This window comes from Megascapheus bottae, chromosome 14 (genome assembly GCF_031878675.1).
Source record: "Megascapheus bottae isolate mThoBot1 chromosome 14, mThoBot2.hap1, whole genome shotgun sequence".
Lineage (NCBI taxonomy): Eukaryota > Metazoa > Chordata > Mammalia > Rodentia > Geomyidae > Megascapheus > Megascapheus bottae.
Window position 1 is genome coordinate 52,353,549 of NC_143522.1, and position 17,404 is coordinate 52,370,952.

General features: G+C 43.9%; 1 protein-coding gene and 2 long non-coding RNA genes across 5 annotated transcripts in view; 2 read left to right on the top strand and 1 right to left on the bottom strand.

Moving 5' to 3' along the window:
- Window positions 1-3,644, top strand: LOC150055282 (uncharacterized). Its single transcript, XR_016537639.1, has 3 exons — window positions 1-132; window positions 544-714; window positions 3,408-3,644. It is a non-coding gene; the product is annotated as an uncharacterized LOC150055282 (long non-coding RNA).
- Window positions 1,808-17,404, bottom strand: part of Rbm23 (RNA binding motif protein 23) — an 18,216-nt gene continuing 2,619 nt past the window's right edge. For 2 of the 3 annotated variants that reach the window (XM_090345227.1, XM_090345228.1), the window contains exons 2-14: window positions 11,677-11,752; window positions 11,012-11,124; window positions 10,504-10,548; window positions 10,228-10,401; window positions 9,089-9,142; window positions 8,198-8,315; window positions 7,956-8,108; window positions 7,733-7,870; window positions 5,274-5,339; window positions 3,639-3,834; window positions 3,226-3,333; window positions 3,061-3,145; window positions 1,808-2,729 (exon numbers count right to left, since the gene is read on the bottom strand). In XM_090345227.1, coding sequence (XP_090201353.1) covers window positions 2,726-2,729; window positions 3,061-3,145; window positions 3,226-3,333; window positions 3,639-3,834; window positions 5,274-5,339; window positions 7,733-7,870; window positions 7,956-8,108; window positions 8,198-8,315; window positions 9,089-9,142; window positions 10,228-10,401; window positions 10,504-10,548; window positions 11,012-11,124; window positions 11,677-11,742 — 1,320 coding nt within the window. In that variant the 5' untranslated portion in view covers window positions 11,743-11,752 and the 3' untranslated portion in view covers window positions 1,808-2,725. Of the gene's footprint in view, window positions 3,146-3,225; window positions 3,334-3,638; window positions 3,835-5,273; window positions 5,340-7,732; window positions 7,871-7,955; window positions 8,109-8,197; window positions 8,316-9,088; window positions 9,143-10,227; window positions 10,402-10,503; window positions 10,549-11,011; window positions 11,125-11,676; window positions 11,753-17,404 lie in introns of all 3 variants that reach the window. The other variant, XM_090345229.1, reaches the window with a different exon arrangement.
- The window catches only part of LOC150055284 (uncharacterized), a 19,904-nt gene continuing 14,883 nt past the window's right edge, over window positions 12,384-17,404 (top strand). The window contains exon 1 of the long non-coding RNA XR_016537640.1: window positions 12,384-12,508. This is a non-coding gene — a long non-coding RNA (uncharacterized LOC150055284). The remainder of the gene's footprint in view (window positions 12,509-17,404) is intronic.

The window sequence follows — 17,404 nt, forward strand, 5'->3', positions numbered from 1 at the left end:
AGGGAGAGGCTGCTCACTGCCCCCTTCCTTCTACTCTAACCACCCCCTATAGATGGATGAGTAACAAGACAGCTCTGAGTCACACACCATGACACCAGCTGTCACCTAGTAGATGCCATCACCTTATATGGGGTAAGACTAGAGCTGTTGTCCTAGATGTTTCTTTATTTCCACTACAGTTTCCCTCCCAACTGGAGGCCATATGGGGAACTATGAACAGTGAGCAGGAAAGAATTAAGACCACCAAAGGACCAATTTACAGAAAAGCTAAAGTAGCTAAAGATGGCAACATAAGGAAACAGCAGAACTGGGGGGCACGGGTGAGGAGGCAGTCATGGAGAGAAGGCCTGTAGATAATAACCATCTGGAGGAGGCCAAGTAAGCTATCAGGAGGGCCCAATTCAAGACTTTAGGATGACTAGCAAAAAACGATTCCCTATGCTTCTCAAGATGCATTAGCAGCCAAATCAATAAGTACAGGGGGACTGGGCCGTAGCCAGCAGCTCCACCCTAAAAATAGTGCGTATCCATTCCTTCCCCCAGGTCCAGAAGCAAACTAGGGTAGGACTGGAAGAGGGGGAGAGTGGCCATGAAAAGTGATGGCAGATGAGGCTCTGGCCAGAATAATTAGGAGCCCATCCGAAGTCCCAGAAGGCCTATGTGACAAACAGGCCTCCAGTGCTTCATGGTTTAGTGTAGAAAGCAACCTCAGAGGTAAGACTCCACAAAACCATCATTCCCTTAAAGTCTGAGAGCTGACAAATTAAAACCTAACAGCAATTATCCATATTTTTAGCATGATAAAGTCTTAACATTCTGTTGCCATAGAGATCAGTAAAGAATGGAGAAGCCCCATAGAGCCCAGCCCTTGAATCCAGGCCTTCTTCAGTTGGTTCCGAAGTTAAAGAGCTGGGCTCTTTTCCATTCTGTTACACAAAGCAGGCATGGGAAGGTAAATCTCTTGCTGTTCCTCACTGAGGTCTACTAAATCTACCATTTCTAAGCCTAGGCAGAAAAGCAAAGTCTGAAGGAAGTGATGGAGAAAGGGCAGCAGACATGGGGTCCTGATTGTACAGTCCCCATGCCTGTGCATTTTGGAATAGGATTTTGGCTATATCAGGTCAAAGGCAGACACCAAGGTCAACAGGGTAAAGAGGCTTCTTTTGGTACTTAAGCAACTCAAGCTCACTGAACACCCCTAGTGGAAGGTGCAGGATGTGCTACTGTCATACTGCCATCTGGTGGAAGGACTTGTCCTTAGGCAAAGGAGACAGTCTGTCCAGGGAGCACGTAGGTATGGGCAGTTAAAATGACAGATGGTAGCTGGGTGCTAGTGGCTCAGGCCTGTAATCCTAACTACGCAAGAGGCTGAGATCTGAGGCTTGCAGTAAGAAGTCAGCCTACGCAGGAAAGTCCACGAGACTCTTATCTCCAATTAATCACAGAAAAAGCTGGAGTAGAGCTGTGGCTCAAGTGGTAGAATGACAGCCTTGAGCAAAGGGAGCTCAGGGACAGCATCAGTCCCAGAGTTGAAGCTCCAGGGCAGGCAACACAAAAAGATAGATGACAGATGGAAGAGACTGTGTGGCTGAGTAAGAATGCAGATACAAATGGGGTACTCCACCCAGCTTTGAGCCTTTTAAGTTATTTTTTTCCCCTAAAGGTAAATAGGACAAAATAAAGAAAACACATGGCATTACAAATGTTTTATATCCTTAGAACCACTATGGCTTTGGCTCAGAAATTAACATCAGACACTCCAACTGAGACCACACATATATGGACAGCAAACATCTTAACAAGGAGCTTGCCTTTTGTACAAAGTTTATATATATATACATCGATATTTATGTACACAAGACACAAGGGTATAAAATCCAGTGACAAGGGCTCATATATGCCCACGTAGGGGATAGGAGTGGCTTTAAATGACAAGGTTGAGGACACAATAGGCACACAAAAGTGGTAGAGAATGGCAGCCTCCCCTCCATCTTCCCATCTTGGGTCAAAAGAAGGACCTGAGAAGAACAAATATACAAAGGAAGATGGAAAATATTGGAAACGTACTCCACCTTTTACTAAATTCCTGAAAGTCCCTAAGGCATCTCAATTGCCTGGCAAGTTAGACCACTCCCATGTCTCCTAGCAAGATGCTAAGCCTACAGCAGCAGTTGCAGCCTTAAGCCTACCAGAAACCTAAGGCAAGCTTTACAACACATAGGTCTGTGGTGTCCTCCAGAGCCCTTACAAGGAAAGCTGGCACCTTTAAGAAGCCCCTCCCTGCTTTAATACTAGAATGTCCTCTAGATTCAGAAGTCCTACAGGTTTTCCTTAATAGGTTACAGAGTAAAGGTAGAGGAAAAGGAGAGGTTAGCTCCTGTAGTTAATGCCCTACAGCCTTCCTAATGGGGGAGGAATCAAGGAAGCGCTAAGAGGAAAAGGACCAGATGGTCATCTTGGCAGCCATTACACAAGGACAAATGTAGGTATCGATTCCATTATCTTCAACCGAGGGCTTTGTTCGGCAGAATTCATCCCAGGACAATGGCAGGAACTCTTTCTTCTTGGTATCTCCAAGTGGCCTCAATTCCTCCAGAATTAATAATATCCATGCCCTCAGGATGGCTTGGTCCACAATTAGAGGATGGGACAGAGGAAGAGTACATGTGGAGAAAGAATTGGTAGGACCCAGAGGCACAGGGACATAGTGGGCTGTGCCACTGATTTACCTGCAGCAAGAGAAAGAGGTAAATGAAAAGGAAAAAAAAGATGGGGGAGGGGGAGAGAAGGATAGGGACAGGGAGAGGGGGAGAGAGAGGCAGAGGGACAGGGAGAGGGAGAGAGAGGGCGAGGGACAGGGAGAAGGGGGGAGAGAGGGAGTGAGGGAGAGAGAGAGAGAGAGAATATAACCAGGGGCTAGGGATATAGATCAGTAGTAAGAGCATTTGTCTGACATGCAGAAGGTTGTGGGTTCATGTGCATGTACAAGAGAAAGCGGGGGGAGTGGAGGGAGAGACAGACAGGGGAAACCAAATAAAATGAGCTAGGCCTACAGCTCACATTGTCGGAGGGGTAAAGAGACTGGAGAGCTGGAAGCACTGGGAAGCAATTGCTTGAGAGGCGAGGTTCAGGGCTGGGCTCAGAGCTACAACAAAGAAAGGCAGAACAGTTGAATGAGCACAGAGCCCAACTCTTCCTTTCCCTCCCCCAGTTTAGTAGATCTACCAGTTAGAGCTGCTGGATTCAGGGTCCCCAAGGGAACTGCTCCATTTAGGTGCAAGGCGGCGGCCTGAGCAGCTGCAGCAGCTGTGGTGGGCAGCTGGATTCCAGAGCCTAAATAAAAGAAAAGATGGTTCAGATCCCAATTCTTTTTATCTTTTTTTTTTTCTTTTTTCTTTTTTTGCCAGTTCTGGAGACTGAACTCAGGGCCTGAGCACTGTCCTTAGGCTTTCCTCAAGTCTAGATATCTACCACTTGAGCCACAGCACCATTTCCAGCTTCTTCTATGTATGTGGTACCAAGAATCAAACCCAGTTCTTCGTGCCTGCTAGGCAAGCACTCTACCACTAGGCCAAACTCCCGGCTTGCCCAATTCTCAATCTATAATTCACCATGTCTCTCCCAACAAAAGACTCTACCTTCTGCCAGTTTGGCCATGAGTTGCATATGTCCACCTGCCGATCCTAGATCCAGCTCTTGGTCTCCATCAGGAAAAGTGATGTCCGTACCACCATCCATCCGCTCAGTAACATGGCCAACTCTCATTGGTCTGCCAGCAAGCTCAAAGCCATTCAACTGCTCCAGGGCCCGCCGAGCACACTCCGAATCAGAGAACTATGAGATATTCAGACTGTGAGTCACCTCCTGGCCACCAACATGTTCTGAAAGCCCCATTTAACATTCCCTACTGTTACTATCCTAGGAAAATTGCATGTTCAACAATAAGAATCTTTTCTTGCCCAGGAAATGTGACTAAAGGTCTCCATTCCCCCAAAACGGTTATTTAGAAAGGACCTTTCCCAACTGATTCAGTGGCAATCACTTCTTAATCTTCCAACTCCACTGAAAATCTAATAAGGCAAAAAATCTGAATCATCTGCAGGGAATAGCCTGTTTTAAAAACAAGAATATAATAAATGGAAGCAGGTGAGTCAAGGTTCCTGGCTTTTAATTTATCTCTTCGTTCTCAATCAAGTACTAGCAATCTGAAACTTCATACCCCAGGCTTAGGAAGAAAGATAGTCACTCCAGAGTAAAGAGCAGACACAATCCCCACCAGTTCTGCTAAGTGACTCGCATGGGGATTCTATTTAGTCCCTTTACCAGCACCGCTAGCAGCATGCTGACATGAAGATTTACAGTGGGCTGTCTGTGTGCCAAAAGCTGCTGACCTAAAAGGCTTTCCACACAGAGTCACAGAGAGTCCAAAGTACTTGCTGCTATGGAATCATCAGCCTAACAGCTGGCCTTGTTTACTCTGGCACTACCTGCTCTAGCTAGGCATGTGGAACTCCCAGGTAGGTAATATAAACATCCTTCTAATGGATACTTCTGAGGTGAACAATTCTCACGTGCCCCACCCTCGCTCTGAGGGCAACTATGGGGACAAATGAATGCTGCCTGCATGAATCCCAGAAAGTAGCTAACTCTGTCACTTTGTGGCTAGCAGAACCAATTTAAAAAAATGGAAACCATTAACTGGAGTGTCAGGAAAAGGTTAATACTTGTCCACCACCAGATAGCTTCATTAGTCTTCTCAATGAAGAAACTGTTTCAAATGGGGTAGTTCCAGAAGAAAGTGTATCTTCCTATTCCCACTTTCACCATAAGAATACACTAATCCATGTGAAAGGGTATCAATGTATGTGAATTAATGCACCTTCTATCTGGCAAATAGCATGTAACCCTTTTACTAATTACAATAAAAAAAAATTTAAAAAAAAATACACTAATCTTATAAAACACGTCTTTAAAAATATGTATCTAGCCTCCCTCATGCCCCCAACCTTCTAGCTATGGCCTAGAATCATTACTATTACCCAAAGACACCCCCATACCAGGGCCACTGACAGAATGAAGGAGCAAAGCCAAGATCTCAAGTAATGCACTCATCTCAAGGGGCAGATGGCTAGTCCAAGCTTCCAGCACCAGGGTTTATGGGTCATTTAGACAGTTCCTAAAGGAGGAGGATGAAGCTGAGCTGCAATATCAGACAAGTGGACAAACCCAAAGTAAAATTAAAAAAAAAAAAAAAAAAAAGAACAGAGACTCACCGAAATGAAACCATAACCTTTAGAGCGGCCTGTATCTGAGTCCTTCATCAGGACAATATTATCAATCTGCAGTAGAAGAGAAAGAGGTTATTAAGAATGTTTTGGCTACTCTATTATTCTAAATAGCTCTAATGTTCTAGCCAACAAATTACATTTCTTCAATGTTTACCCTTTTTCCTTTTTTCTTTTGTGATCTAGGAACAGAACTTAGTACCTCATGCTTCTTAGGCAAGTGCTCTACTACTGCAGTGATATCCCTAACCCTCCAAACATTCTTTAAGAAAAAATAAAGCCTAGGGCTGGGAGTTTGCCCTAGTGGTTAAAGTGCTTGCCTAGCATGCATGAAGACCCGGGCTCGATTCCTCTGTACCACATACATAGAAAAAAAAAAAAAAAAAGCCGGAAGTGGTGCTGAGGCTCAAGTGGTAGAGCTCTAGCCTTGAGAAAGTCCAAGGACAGTGCTCAGGCCCTGAGCTCAAGCCCAGGACTGGCAAAAAAAAGAAAAAATAAAGCCTAGTGGTAGAGTGCTTGCCTAGCATGCACAAAGCCCTGGGTTTGATTCCTCAGTACCACATACAGAGGAAAAGCTGGAAGTGGTGCTGTGGCTCAAGTGACAGAGTGCTAGCCTTGAGCAAAATGTGTCCAAGGATAGTGCCCAGGCCCTGAGTTCAAGCCCAAGGACTGGCCAAATAAAGAAAAAAGAAAAAGAAAGAAAGAAAAAAATGAAGCAGGGTTGGAGGGTTGGTTCAGTTGATGGAGTGCTAGTCAATGAGTGAAAGCATCCTATTAGATCCTATCTTTTGTGTGTGTGTGTTGGGGGAGGGGAGATGTTGTGGGACTAGAATTCTAGGCCTGGGCACTGTCCTTGAGCAATTTTGCTAGCACTCTACCCCTTGAGCCACAGAGCTACTTCTGGTTTTCTAGTGATTAACTGGAGATAAGAGGCTCACAGATTTTTTAGTGCCTGGACTGGCTTTGAACCTCCTAAGTACCTCGCTGGGAAGATCCTCTCTTAACAAACAAGCTTAGTGTGGTTGATACATGCCTGTCACCCAAGCTATGCAAAAGGCTTAAGAAGGAGGATCACGGTCCAAGCTAGTCCTTCCTAAAACCATGAGACACTATTTTTAAAAAAAATATCAGGCATGGTGGCACACTTGTAATCCAAGTCACTGTGGAGGCTGACTTAAAGAATTGCTGTTCGAGACCAGCTCAGGCAAAAGCTTGTGAGACCTTCTCAACTAATGGCCAGCTGCAATGACATTACTTATCAACACAGCTATAATGTGAAGTCTAATACAGGAGGCTTATGGATCTCAAAAAAAGAGGATCTGTGATAGAGTACCAGCCTAGCAAGAGTAATGTTAAGACCAAACCCTTGTGCCATAAAACAAACAGGCCAACAAAGGCTATCTTTTTGCCAACTTCCAACATACATTTCTTTTCTTTTTTTTTTTTTGCCAGTCCTGGGGCTTGAACTCAGGGCCTGGGCATTGTCCGTTAGCTTTCTCAAGGCTAGTGCACCACTCAAGCAACAGTACCACTTTCTAGCTTTTACCGTGTATGTGGTACCAGCAGTCAAACCCAGGGCTTCTTGCATGCTATGTACTTTATCACTAGGCCACACTCTCAGCCCTTAACTTTTTTTTCTTTTTGCCAGTCTTGGGGCTTAAATTCAGGGCCTGAGCACTGATCTTAAGACACTTTTTGCTCAAGGCTAGTATCCTGTCACCTGAGTTGCAACACCACATCTTGCCTTTTCTGTATAGGTGGTACCAAGGGCATGCTAGGTGAGCACTCGAGGCTACACTCCCAGCCCCTTAATTATTATTATTTTTTTTTGCTGTAACTGGGCCTGGGCGCTGTCCTTGAGCTCTTCAGCTCAAGGCTACCACCCTACCCCTGGGCCTGGGTGTTGTTCCTGAGCTCTTCACAGAGCTACTTTTTCTGGTGGTTAGTTGGAGATAAGAGTCTCAATGACTTTAGTGCCAGGCTGACTTTGAACCTTGATCCTACCTTGATCCTCAGATCTGACTCCTGAGTAGCTAGAATTACAGGTATTCACTGTGCCTGGCTACTTTTTTCTTTTTTTGCCAGTCCTGAGGCTTGAACTCAGTGCCTGGGTACTATCCTTGGACACTTTTTACCCAAGGCTAGTGCCCTGCTACCTGAGCCACAGCACCACTTTCAGCTTTTTCTGTGTATGTGGCACTGGGGAATCAAACTCAGGGCTTTGTGCAAGCTAGGCGAGCACTCTACCACTAGACATTGTCCCAGCCCTTACTTTTTTATTTAACTTAACTTACTGGCCCCTCTTCTCTGCTTTTATCTTGTCTAAGTTTTTGTCATCTAAGCAACATAAACAGAGATGGACCCATGGCCAGACAGAAGTGAGAAGTACATTTACTGTCTCCCCTTTTTCCATTCCCCTTTAGAGGTCTTCTTCGAGTTCCACTCACTTTGCCAAAGGGCTCAAAGATGCCCCGGAGCATGTCCTCGGTGATATTGAAGTGCAGGGAGCCAACATAGAGACGCATTGGTCCACCACTGCCTTTCTGTAAGTTGTTGGCCATGGCTGCCAGTCTGTTCTTCTCAGCCTGTGACAGGAGAATGTGAGTGATAGGTGGTGCTCTACACTGCATTCCACTTTACAATCCTGTGTTAGTTCCTCAGCCTGCTCACCTGTGAGGCCTGTACAATGATAGGCACTCCCAGTAGCCGTTGCCCAGTCAGTCCAATGGCCAGTGGTACAGACTGGATGTCACAGAATTCGACATAGGCGATGCCCTTAGAACGCCGTGAGTTCCGATCTGAGATGATGCGCACGTCACGAACCTATCCCAGGGAACAAAGAAAATTCTGAGTTGGGCATAAAAAGAGACAGAAGATAGGCTACTCAGAAGACAACTGAGGTGGAGGGTTACCTTCCCAACAGCAGAAAAAAAGTCCTCCAGGTCTCGAGGCCGAATACGGGCAGCTAACTGCATGCAGAAAACTGTGCGGGCATCACGTTCCTCAGGGCTCAGATTATCAACTGGCTCCCTACAAAGTAAAATGTGTGAGCTGGGCACCAATGGCTCATGCCTGTAATCCCAGCCACTCAAGAGGCTGAGATCTGAAGATTACAAACTGAAGCCAGTAAACACAGGAAATTCAGTGAAGACTTTTTTTGTGTGGGTCATGGGGCTTGAACTCCGGCAGGGGCACTATCCCTGAGTTCTTCAGCTCAAGGCTACCCCTACCCTCGAGCCAGGCTCCACTTCCTGTTTCCTAGAGTTTAATTGGAGATAATAATCTCAGGTCCTTTTGTGTCTGGGCTGGCTTTGAACCTTGATCCTCAGATCTCATCCTCCTGAGTAGCTAGGAGGCATGACCCGCCATGCCTGCCCAACTTCAGTGAAAACTCATCTCCAAAAGGGCTCTTAACTATGAAAAAGAAGTTCAGCTGGGGCTCAAGTGGTACAGTATCTTTTCTCAATACTTGGTTGTTGTTCTCTACCCAGCCTTCAAGTAGCAGATATTCCTGTAGTTTGGATCTATCAACCTTTTTTTTTTTTAAATCTTCCCCTGCTGTGGGCTTGAACTCAGGGTGCTGTCCCTGAGCCCTTTTGCTCATGGCTAATGCTCTACTTCTAGTTTTCTAGTAGTTAACTTTAGAGTCTCACTGACTTTCCTACCCAGGCTGGCTTTGAACCCCAATCCTTATATCTCAGGCTCCTGAGAAGCTAGGATTGAAGATGTGCACCACAAATACCTAGTCCAACTTTGTATTCATACTTCACAAACCATACACAAAGTGTGTATCATCAACTTACCTGATAGGGCTCTTCTCTCTGAACTGAGGACTTCTACTGTGTCCAGGCCTGCGCCTAAGGGATAGAAAAAAAACAAAAGGAAACTATTCACATTGGATTTTCTATCTTAAGAAAAGCTGAGGGTCAGGGGTGTGGCCTAGTGGTAGAGTGCTTGCTTAGCAGGCACGAAGCCCTGGGCTGGATTCCTCACACAGAGAAAAGGCGGGAAGTGGTGCTGTAGCTCAAATGGTAGATTTCTAGTCTTGAAAAAGCTCAAGGACAGTGTCCAGGTCTGAGTTCAAGCCTCAGGACTGGTTAAAAAAAAAAAAAGAAAAAAGAAAAAATGAAGAAGGAAAAAAAAAAAAAGAAGAGCAGATTCGGGCACTCCACGTAAAAAATTTTTGCTTTGGCCAGAACTGTATTTGAATTTAGGGCGCTGGGATTGCTTGGCACTAGCTCTTGCCATTTTTCCAGCCTGTTTTTTTTGTTGGTTGTTTTCCTGGAGATGAATTCTTGAAGACTCTCCAGACTAGGCTGATTTCAAACTGTGATGTTCCAGATCTCAGCCCACTATGCAGCTAGGATTGTAGGCATGAAGTACCAGAATCCAGCATACATGTGAACTCTTAATCGAAGTCAACCACCTCTAATGTAAAAATTCAAAGTACTTCAAAATCCAAACTTTGTTAATATACAAACATGATACCACAAGGAAAAATTCTATACCTAACCCCTATTAGAGTTATAATTAAAATATAATCATATTAAAATTACCTTCAGGTTGATAAGGTAAATTTGTAACATAAATAATTTGATGCTTAGATTTGGGTCCCAGCTCCAAGGTATCTCATAGATACCTTCTGAAGACGGTATGTTTGGGGGATTTTCTGAAGAAAATGGCAAACATTTTTCAAAAATAAGCATTTTCAGGTCAAGAATACTCAATTTATATGAGCCTTCCAGTGACTGAGCATCATGTCCACCACAATGGGCTAGCACCGTCAGGTAGGTCAGGGTATACAGTATTTTGTCCTAACCTAGTGAAGACTCAGGGTCAGGGGGAGGATTAGGGAGATAGCTTCGTCTAGAAGGTTTGAGGATCTGTCTAGGTTTCATCCCCAGGACTGTCAGCAGGGGATAGTATTAGCAAAAAGTGATACCCAGGGAGCAGTGGAGGACTCCTATAGTGTACGCGATCCTCACGACGCCAGTCTCGACTTCGTGACTCACTACTTCGTCGTCGATCCCAGCTCCGGCTGCGGTGACGTCGCTGTCGATCACGGCTTCGACTTCGGCTGGCTCTCCTCCTATGCCGATCTCGATCTCGGCTACGACTACAGACAAAACAACCTTTTTTGGCCTTAATGTGTAATTTTCCATGGTTCTGTTTTCATCTTCATTCTTCCCCAAACCCATCAGCCCCCAGAATCACTGACCTGCGCTTTCTATCCTTGCTTCTACTATGGATCTCATTCTTCTTCCTGTGAAAGAACATCAAGTCTCTATTGGGAAAGTTTTATAATCTCTCCCAAGGAAGAAGACAGAAAAAGACCAGGGTAAAACAGAAGATCAAAGACTAGAAGGTCATCTAGCAGTAGGTCACAGTGACTGCATCACACCAACTTACAGCCTTAAGTGCTGTCAAACATCTGAAGTGGACATTTTTCCCCCTCAAAAGGTAAGTAAAAGTTAATGTTCCCAAATTGTATTTGTTTATTTTCTATTTTATTCAAATGAACTACATGGCTGTCAGGCTGATCCACAAACCTATACTTAAGACAAGAAGATTAAATTGTTACCATTATTCCCAAGACCCAGTGAAGCCATTAGTAAGTTAGCGGTCTTAAAAGCAACCATCAACCTGCTCTGCTCTGTCTATTTCTCCAACAGATACAGCTGTTTCCCTTCCCAAGGTGCCAACCCATTTATTCCCCTCAAACTCACTTGCTTGTCTCCCCAGTGGAGGTGCTCCCACTGGTATTACTGCCACTGTTGCCGGTGCTGCTGGTGGTATTGCTAGGACTGTCCTTCTTAACCTCTTTCCTTTGCTGCTCATCCTGAGGAGTTCGCCAGGAAAATGTCACAAGGTACAAGGCAGACACACAGATCCCATTGGGCAAAAAAGAACCAAGGCGAGCAAGGAAGAAATCAAAGCTCTCAATTAGCCAGTCAGTTTTTGAACACCTGGATCTCCTAACAAAGGAAGTAACAGGAAGCAAGGAAAGTACTCAAAAGGAAGGGGTTAGTAACAGACTTCCATGTCAAACATCAGCTACGTGACATCTGTCCTACTGACTGTGCTTCCAGGACAGAGAGAGATTGAGGCTGTCTGAGGTAAACTTCCTATTCTCCCTGAGAATTCCTAGCAAACCACGTTACCCAGGATACTGTGACCACCCTTGGCTTTTGAGTCCTTGCTAAAATTATGGTCCTTGAGTACAGGCTCCTCAGCAGTGGTTACTGAGACTAAATAGTTTATGAATAATCAATGAACATAAAATAAACAAGTAGGGAAAAAGGACTCACACACACACATAAAATGTTCAAACTGATGACCCACAACTGCTTTCTTATTAACCCAATTCCCGGAGTGAGGTGGGGAAAATTACCTCCTCTTTTTTATAGGGAGCTTCCAGCATGGCCTCAATCACTATATCAAAGTCATCAGATGCCATCGTGTCAGATCTGAGGAGAGGATATTGATACATAAGAACCTGATTTATATTTCTCCTCCCCTTCCAGTACCACATTCCCTTCCCCCTCCAAGAAACAAATGTCAGGATATACAATTGTTTCTTGACCTAAAGGATTTTGCCAGAAGATGCTTGATACCAGCTTTATTTTTGCACCTTAGAGATCTGAGCTAGTTTTGCTTTGTGATTGAATTGGTCAGGGGTCTAGAAGGAAATCTAAAACCCAGGAAGAGAGAAAACGCATTATAGACCCTTATCCTGTACTCAAAACTTGGTACTATTCATTTTACAGGGCCTACTTCTACTGTTCAAAATCTGAAATAAATGGCTTCAACTTAAACTTAAAAAAAAAAATGTATTTGCAGGGCCAGGAGTTTGGCCTAGTGGTAGAGTGCCTGCCTAGCATGCATGAAGACCCAGGTTTGATTCCTTGGTACCACATTCACAGAAAAGCCAGAAGTGGTGATGTGACTCAAGTGGCAGAGCGCTAGCCTTGAAGAAAAAGCCCAACAACAGTGCTCAGGCCCTGAGTTCAAGCCCCAGGACTGGCAAAAATATAATAATTATATTAATAACATCAATAATAATTATATATATATATTTATTGCAGTAAAAATGCCGGAGCCAGCCAGCAGTGAACCAGGATTCCTGACCTTGGGAGTGAAGACAGGGAAAAGAAATAAACAAGGAAAAAGATGGGGTGGGGAGTACTACAGTCTAAGTCAGCAGCCAAAGACTCCAGCCTAAGGTGAGCTTAAGACTGTAGCCTAAGGCTGTGAGCTTAACACTGTAGCGGCCGTTTATTTCAAGTTCCAACCTTAAATACCTTTCTTAAAACCAGGACACTGCCAGGGGTTACATTCGTACCAAACAGTGATCAAGTCTCAAATAGGTTAAATGAGAAGCGATTGACACAGCCCAAAATTATGATAAGAGCTTACTTCCTTGTGTACTCAATTGTGCAGGTCCAAGGTCACTGACCCCATACTCAGTCCCCAACATAAAAAAGGTAAAAATGCAAGACTATCAAAAGTCAGACAAAGCCCGGTGCTGCTGGCTCATGCCTGTAGTCCTAGCTCCTCAGGAGGCTGAGATCTGAAGCTCTCAGTTTAAAGCCAGCCTGGGCAAATCAATACCTAAATAATGCATATTACCTTAAATTCTTCCCTTTACACATTCCAAAAAACAATAATTAGCACCTCACCACTAAGGCCTTCTTGCTAAGTATTTTTTGTCCAATAACAGTTTAGGTAACTTAAAAAAAAAAAAGAGTATATATATGGGCCGGGAGTGTGGCCTACTATTAGAGTCCTTGTCTAGCATGCATGAAGCCATTCCTCAGTACCACATACACAGAAAAAGCCAGAAGTGGTGCTATGGCTCAAGTGGTACAGCCTTGAGAAAGCTCAAGGACAGTGTCCAGGTCCTGAGTTCAAGCCTCAGGACTGGCCAAAAAAAAAAAAAAGTATATTTAAGATAGTTTAGGTAATTCTAAGACAGGCCTAACTACTCCAACTCTGAAGCCATTCTGTCTGGCAGACAGGGTAAAACTACTCTCCTTCCTTAAGCCTTTGCATCCAGCAGCTGTCTTCCCTCGGCTGCCAATCACAGGTCTGTCAAATAAGAATATCAAAAGAGAGGAAGTGGTGCTGTGGTTCAAGTGGTAGAGCACTGGCTTTGAGCTGAAGAGCTCAGCATTCCAGCCCTAACACCACCAAAACAAAAACAACAAACAAAAAGAGTATCAGGATGGGAGTTTGGCCTAGTGGTGGAGTGCTTGCCTAGCATGCACGAAGACCCGGGTTCGATTCCTCAGTTCCACATACACAGCAAAAAGCCAGAAGTGGTGCTGTGGCTCAAGTGGTAGAGCCCTAGCCTTGAGAAAATCCAGGGACAGTGCTCAGGCCCTGAGCTCAAGCCCAGGACTGGCAAAAAAAAATCAAAAGAGATTAAACAAAACCATTAATAATAATTAAAAAAACAAAACAAAACTGTTGGGGAGCCAGGTGCTAGTGGCTCATGACTGTAATCTTAGCTACTCAAGAAGCTGAGATCTGAGGATCAAGGTTCAAAGTCAACCAGGGCAAGAAAGGACATGAGACTCTTTCTCCAATTAGCGACCGGAAAATGAAGTGGTACTGTGGCTCAAAATGGTAAGAGCACTAGCCTTGAGCAGAAAAGCTAAGGGATAGATAGCATCCAGGCCCGGAGCTCAAGCCCCACAACTGACAAAACAAAACATAAAAAACAAAGCAAAACAAAAAATTGTTGGGATGGAATTATCAATATAATAAGGATGAATCCCAAAATAAAGAAAGCAGACCAGCAGGCATCATGTCACACACCTATTATCCCAACAATCAGGAGGCAAAGATGGGAATTTGAGGCTAATCCGGGCTACATAGTGAGACTTTGTCTCGAAGTAAATAAGAAAAGAGTGAGAAAGGAGAAAAAGGAGAGAAACAGTGGGAGAGTGTAGGGGAATGTACCATCCAAAAAGAAATGTATTCTTTGTCTGACTTATGTAACCCCTCTATGCATATATCACCTTCATAACAACAATATTTTTTTTTTAAGACCAGAAATCAAGATGGGGCTCAAGTGGTAGAGTGCCTCCAGCAGAAAAAGCTAAGTGACCTGGGCACTGTGGCTCATGCATGTAATCCTAACCTACTCAGGAGGCTGAGATCTGAGGATAGCAGTTCAAAGCCAGTCCAGTCAGGACAGTCCGTGAGACTCTTATCTCCAATTAACCACTAGAAAACCAGTATCCACCAGTATCCACCAGTGTCTGGTGGATAAAAGGATTTTAAGAGGGTACAAAAAACTTTGAAACTAATCATTCCATAGGGTTTGACACATATCAAAACACTTCAAAATGCACACATTATAGTCTTATTTTTATACCAATTACAAATAACTGAAAGATGTTAGAAAACATAAAAAATAGGCTCTGTGTAATGGCACACATCTTTAATATCAGTATATAAAAGACTGAGGCAGGAAGATTACAAGTTCAAGGCAAGTTTGGGCTGTATAACAAAAACCATACATAAATAAAAGTTTAAAAATAATTATGCCAAGCTGGGCCCTGGTAGCTCACACATGTAATCCTAGCTACTCAGGAGGCTGAGATCTGAGGATAGAGGTTTAAAGCCAGCCTGGGCACAAAAGTCTGTGAGACTCTTATCTACAGTTAGCCATCAGAAAACTGGAAGCCTTGCTGTATTTCAAAGGGGTGGAGCACTAGCCATGGGCTGAAGAACTGAGGGACAGGGCACAGGCCCCCTGATCTACCCCCCCCCCCAAAGTCATGCCAGGTACCAATGGCTCATGACTATAATCCTAGCTATTCAGGAGGCTGAGATCTGAGGAACAGAATCAGAAGCTAGCCGAGGCAAGAAAGTCTATGAGATCCTTATCTCCAGTTAACTGGCAAAAAAAAAAAAAAGCTGGAGCTAGGCTCAAGTGGTAAATCACTTTCAAACAACAACAACAAAAAAGACAAACATCAGCAACCAGGCCCTGAGTTCAAGCCCCAGTACCAGCACAAAAAGAAAAATTACCCAGGTGCTGGTGGCCCAAGCCAGCCCAGGGGTGTAAAGTCCCCCTGAGACTCTTCAGGGATGTAAAGTCCCCTTGAGACTCTTATCTCATAGATATATTCAAATATATATTTATAAATTTCCTCTGTGAAATATTTCTGATTTCAGGAATTTCTCCTTGCTGAGTGGAAGCACTATAGTGTAAAGGTAATTCTCTCTCTCTCTCTCTCTCCACATACACACACACAGCTTTCACTTAAGAGGCAACAAAATATAGTTTAATGTACTTGTAGCATGGCTCTGGGTTTAATCCCAACACCAAAACAGAGAGCTCAGTGTGGTGGGTCATGCCAGCAAGCCCAGCTACTGGGAGATGGAAACTAGAAAGACATTGTTGAAGTCCAGGCAAGGGAAAAATGACATCTCAATTAACAAGCTGAATGTGGTGGTATGAGCTAATAAAAACAGCCATGAAGAAACATGGGTAGGAAGACTATTATCTGAGAGCAGCTTCAGGAAAAAATGCTAGACCTTATCAGAAAAAAATAAAGCCAGGGGCTCATGGCTTACACCTATTATCAGGAAGCTGAGATTTGAGGATAGCAGTTCAAACCCAGCCTGTGCTGTAAAGTCCATGAAATTCTTACCTCCAATTAACCACCAGAAAACTAGAAGTAGAGATGTGACTTAAAGCAGTGAGCAAATTAGCCCAGGGACAGTGCTCAGGCCCTGAGTTTAAGCCTCATTATCAACAAATATAAAAACTAAAACAAAGACTAACAACAACAAAACTCTAAAACTTCACTGAAGCCAACAACCCTCTGCAAAGGAATTATATATATGAAGTTTTAACAAACCTATTAAAACACAAAGGTAAGCAACACATGACATTTCTTCAACCATGAACATTATCTAACAGTGAACTTATGAGAATGTCAGTTATTTGGGTGCTGGTGGCTCACACCTGTAATCCTAGCTATGTAAGGATCAAGGTTCAGAGCCAGCCTGGGCATGTGAGACTCTTATCTCTAACCACCAGAAAACCAGAAAGGAGCTATGGTTCAAAGTGACAGAGCACTAGCCTTGAGCTTTCATTCATTCATTTATTTATTTATTTATTTATTTGGTTGGTTGGTTGGTTGTTCGGTTGGTTGGTTGTAGGGCTTGAACTCTGGGCCTGTCCCTGAGCTCTGTCTGCAGCTCAAGGCTACGGTCCTTCCCCTTGAGTCACAGCACCACTTCCAGTTTGCTGGTGGTTAACAGACTTTAGTGCCTGGGCTGGCTTTGAACCACAATCCTCAGATCACAGCCTCCTGAGTAGCTAGAATTATAAGCGTGAGCTACTGTACCCAGCTAGCCTTGAGCTTTGAAAAAACTCAGGTACAGCACCCTGACCTTGAGATAAAGCCCAATAACCCATTAAAAAAAAGAAAAAGAAAGAAAGAAAGCTTATTTAGTGATATAGTAGCTATTTTAAGCACACAATAATGTTCCAAAAAATGAGGAAACTGGCAAGTGCATTTCCAAGAACATCATTAAACAATGTGTGACAATTTTTAACTGGCAATCTTACTGGGTTTAGATATATCTTTCTAGTGTCCTAAAAAGCAGTAGTGCTCAACTATGCATTTTCATGTTGTAGGTATGTGTGGCCCTGAAGCTTGAACTCAGGACTTCCTGCTTTCTAGGCAAACACTCAGGTGTTTTTTCGCTTCAGTTATTTTTTTCATATAGGGTCTCCTGATTCTTGCCTAGGTGAGCCTGGAAGATTAACGATTTTCGGCTGGGAGTTTGGCCTAGTGGTTAAAGTGCTTGCCTAGCATGCATGAAGACCAGGGTTCGATTCCTCGGTACCACATACATAGAAAAAAAAAAGCCGGAAGTGGTGCTGAGCCTCAAGTGGTAGAGCTCTAGCCTTGAGAAAGTTCAAGGAGAGTGCTCAGGCCCTGAGATCAAGCCCAGGACTGGCAAAAAAAAAACCAAAAAAACAAAAACAATTTTCAAGTTCTGTGTGCACTAACTTACAGGTCAAGATCCACTCAACTCCATCAACACACACACACTATAGTATATTCTTCCATTTCTGCTCTGAAAACTGT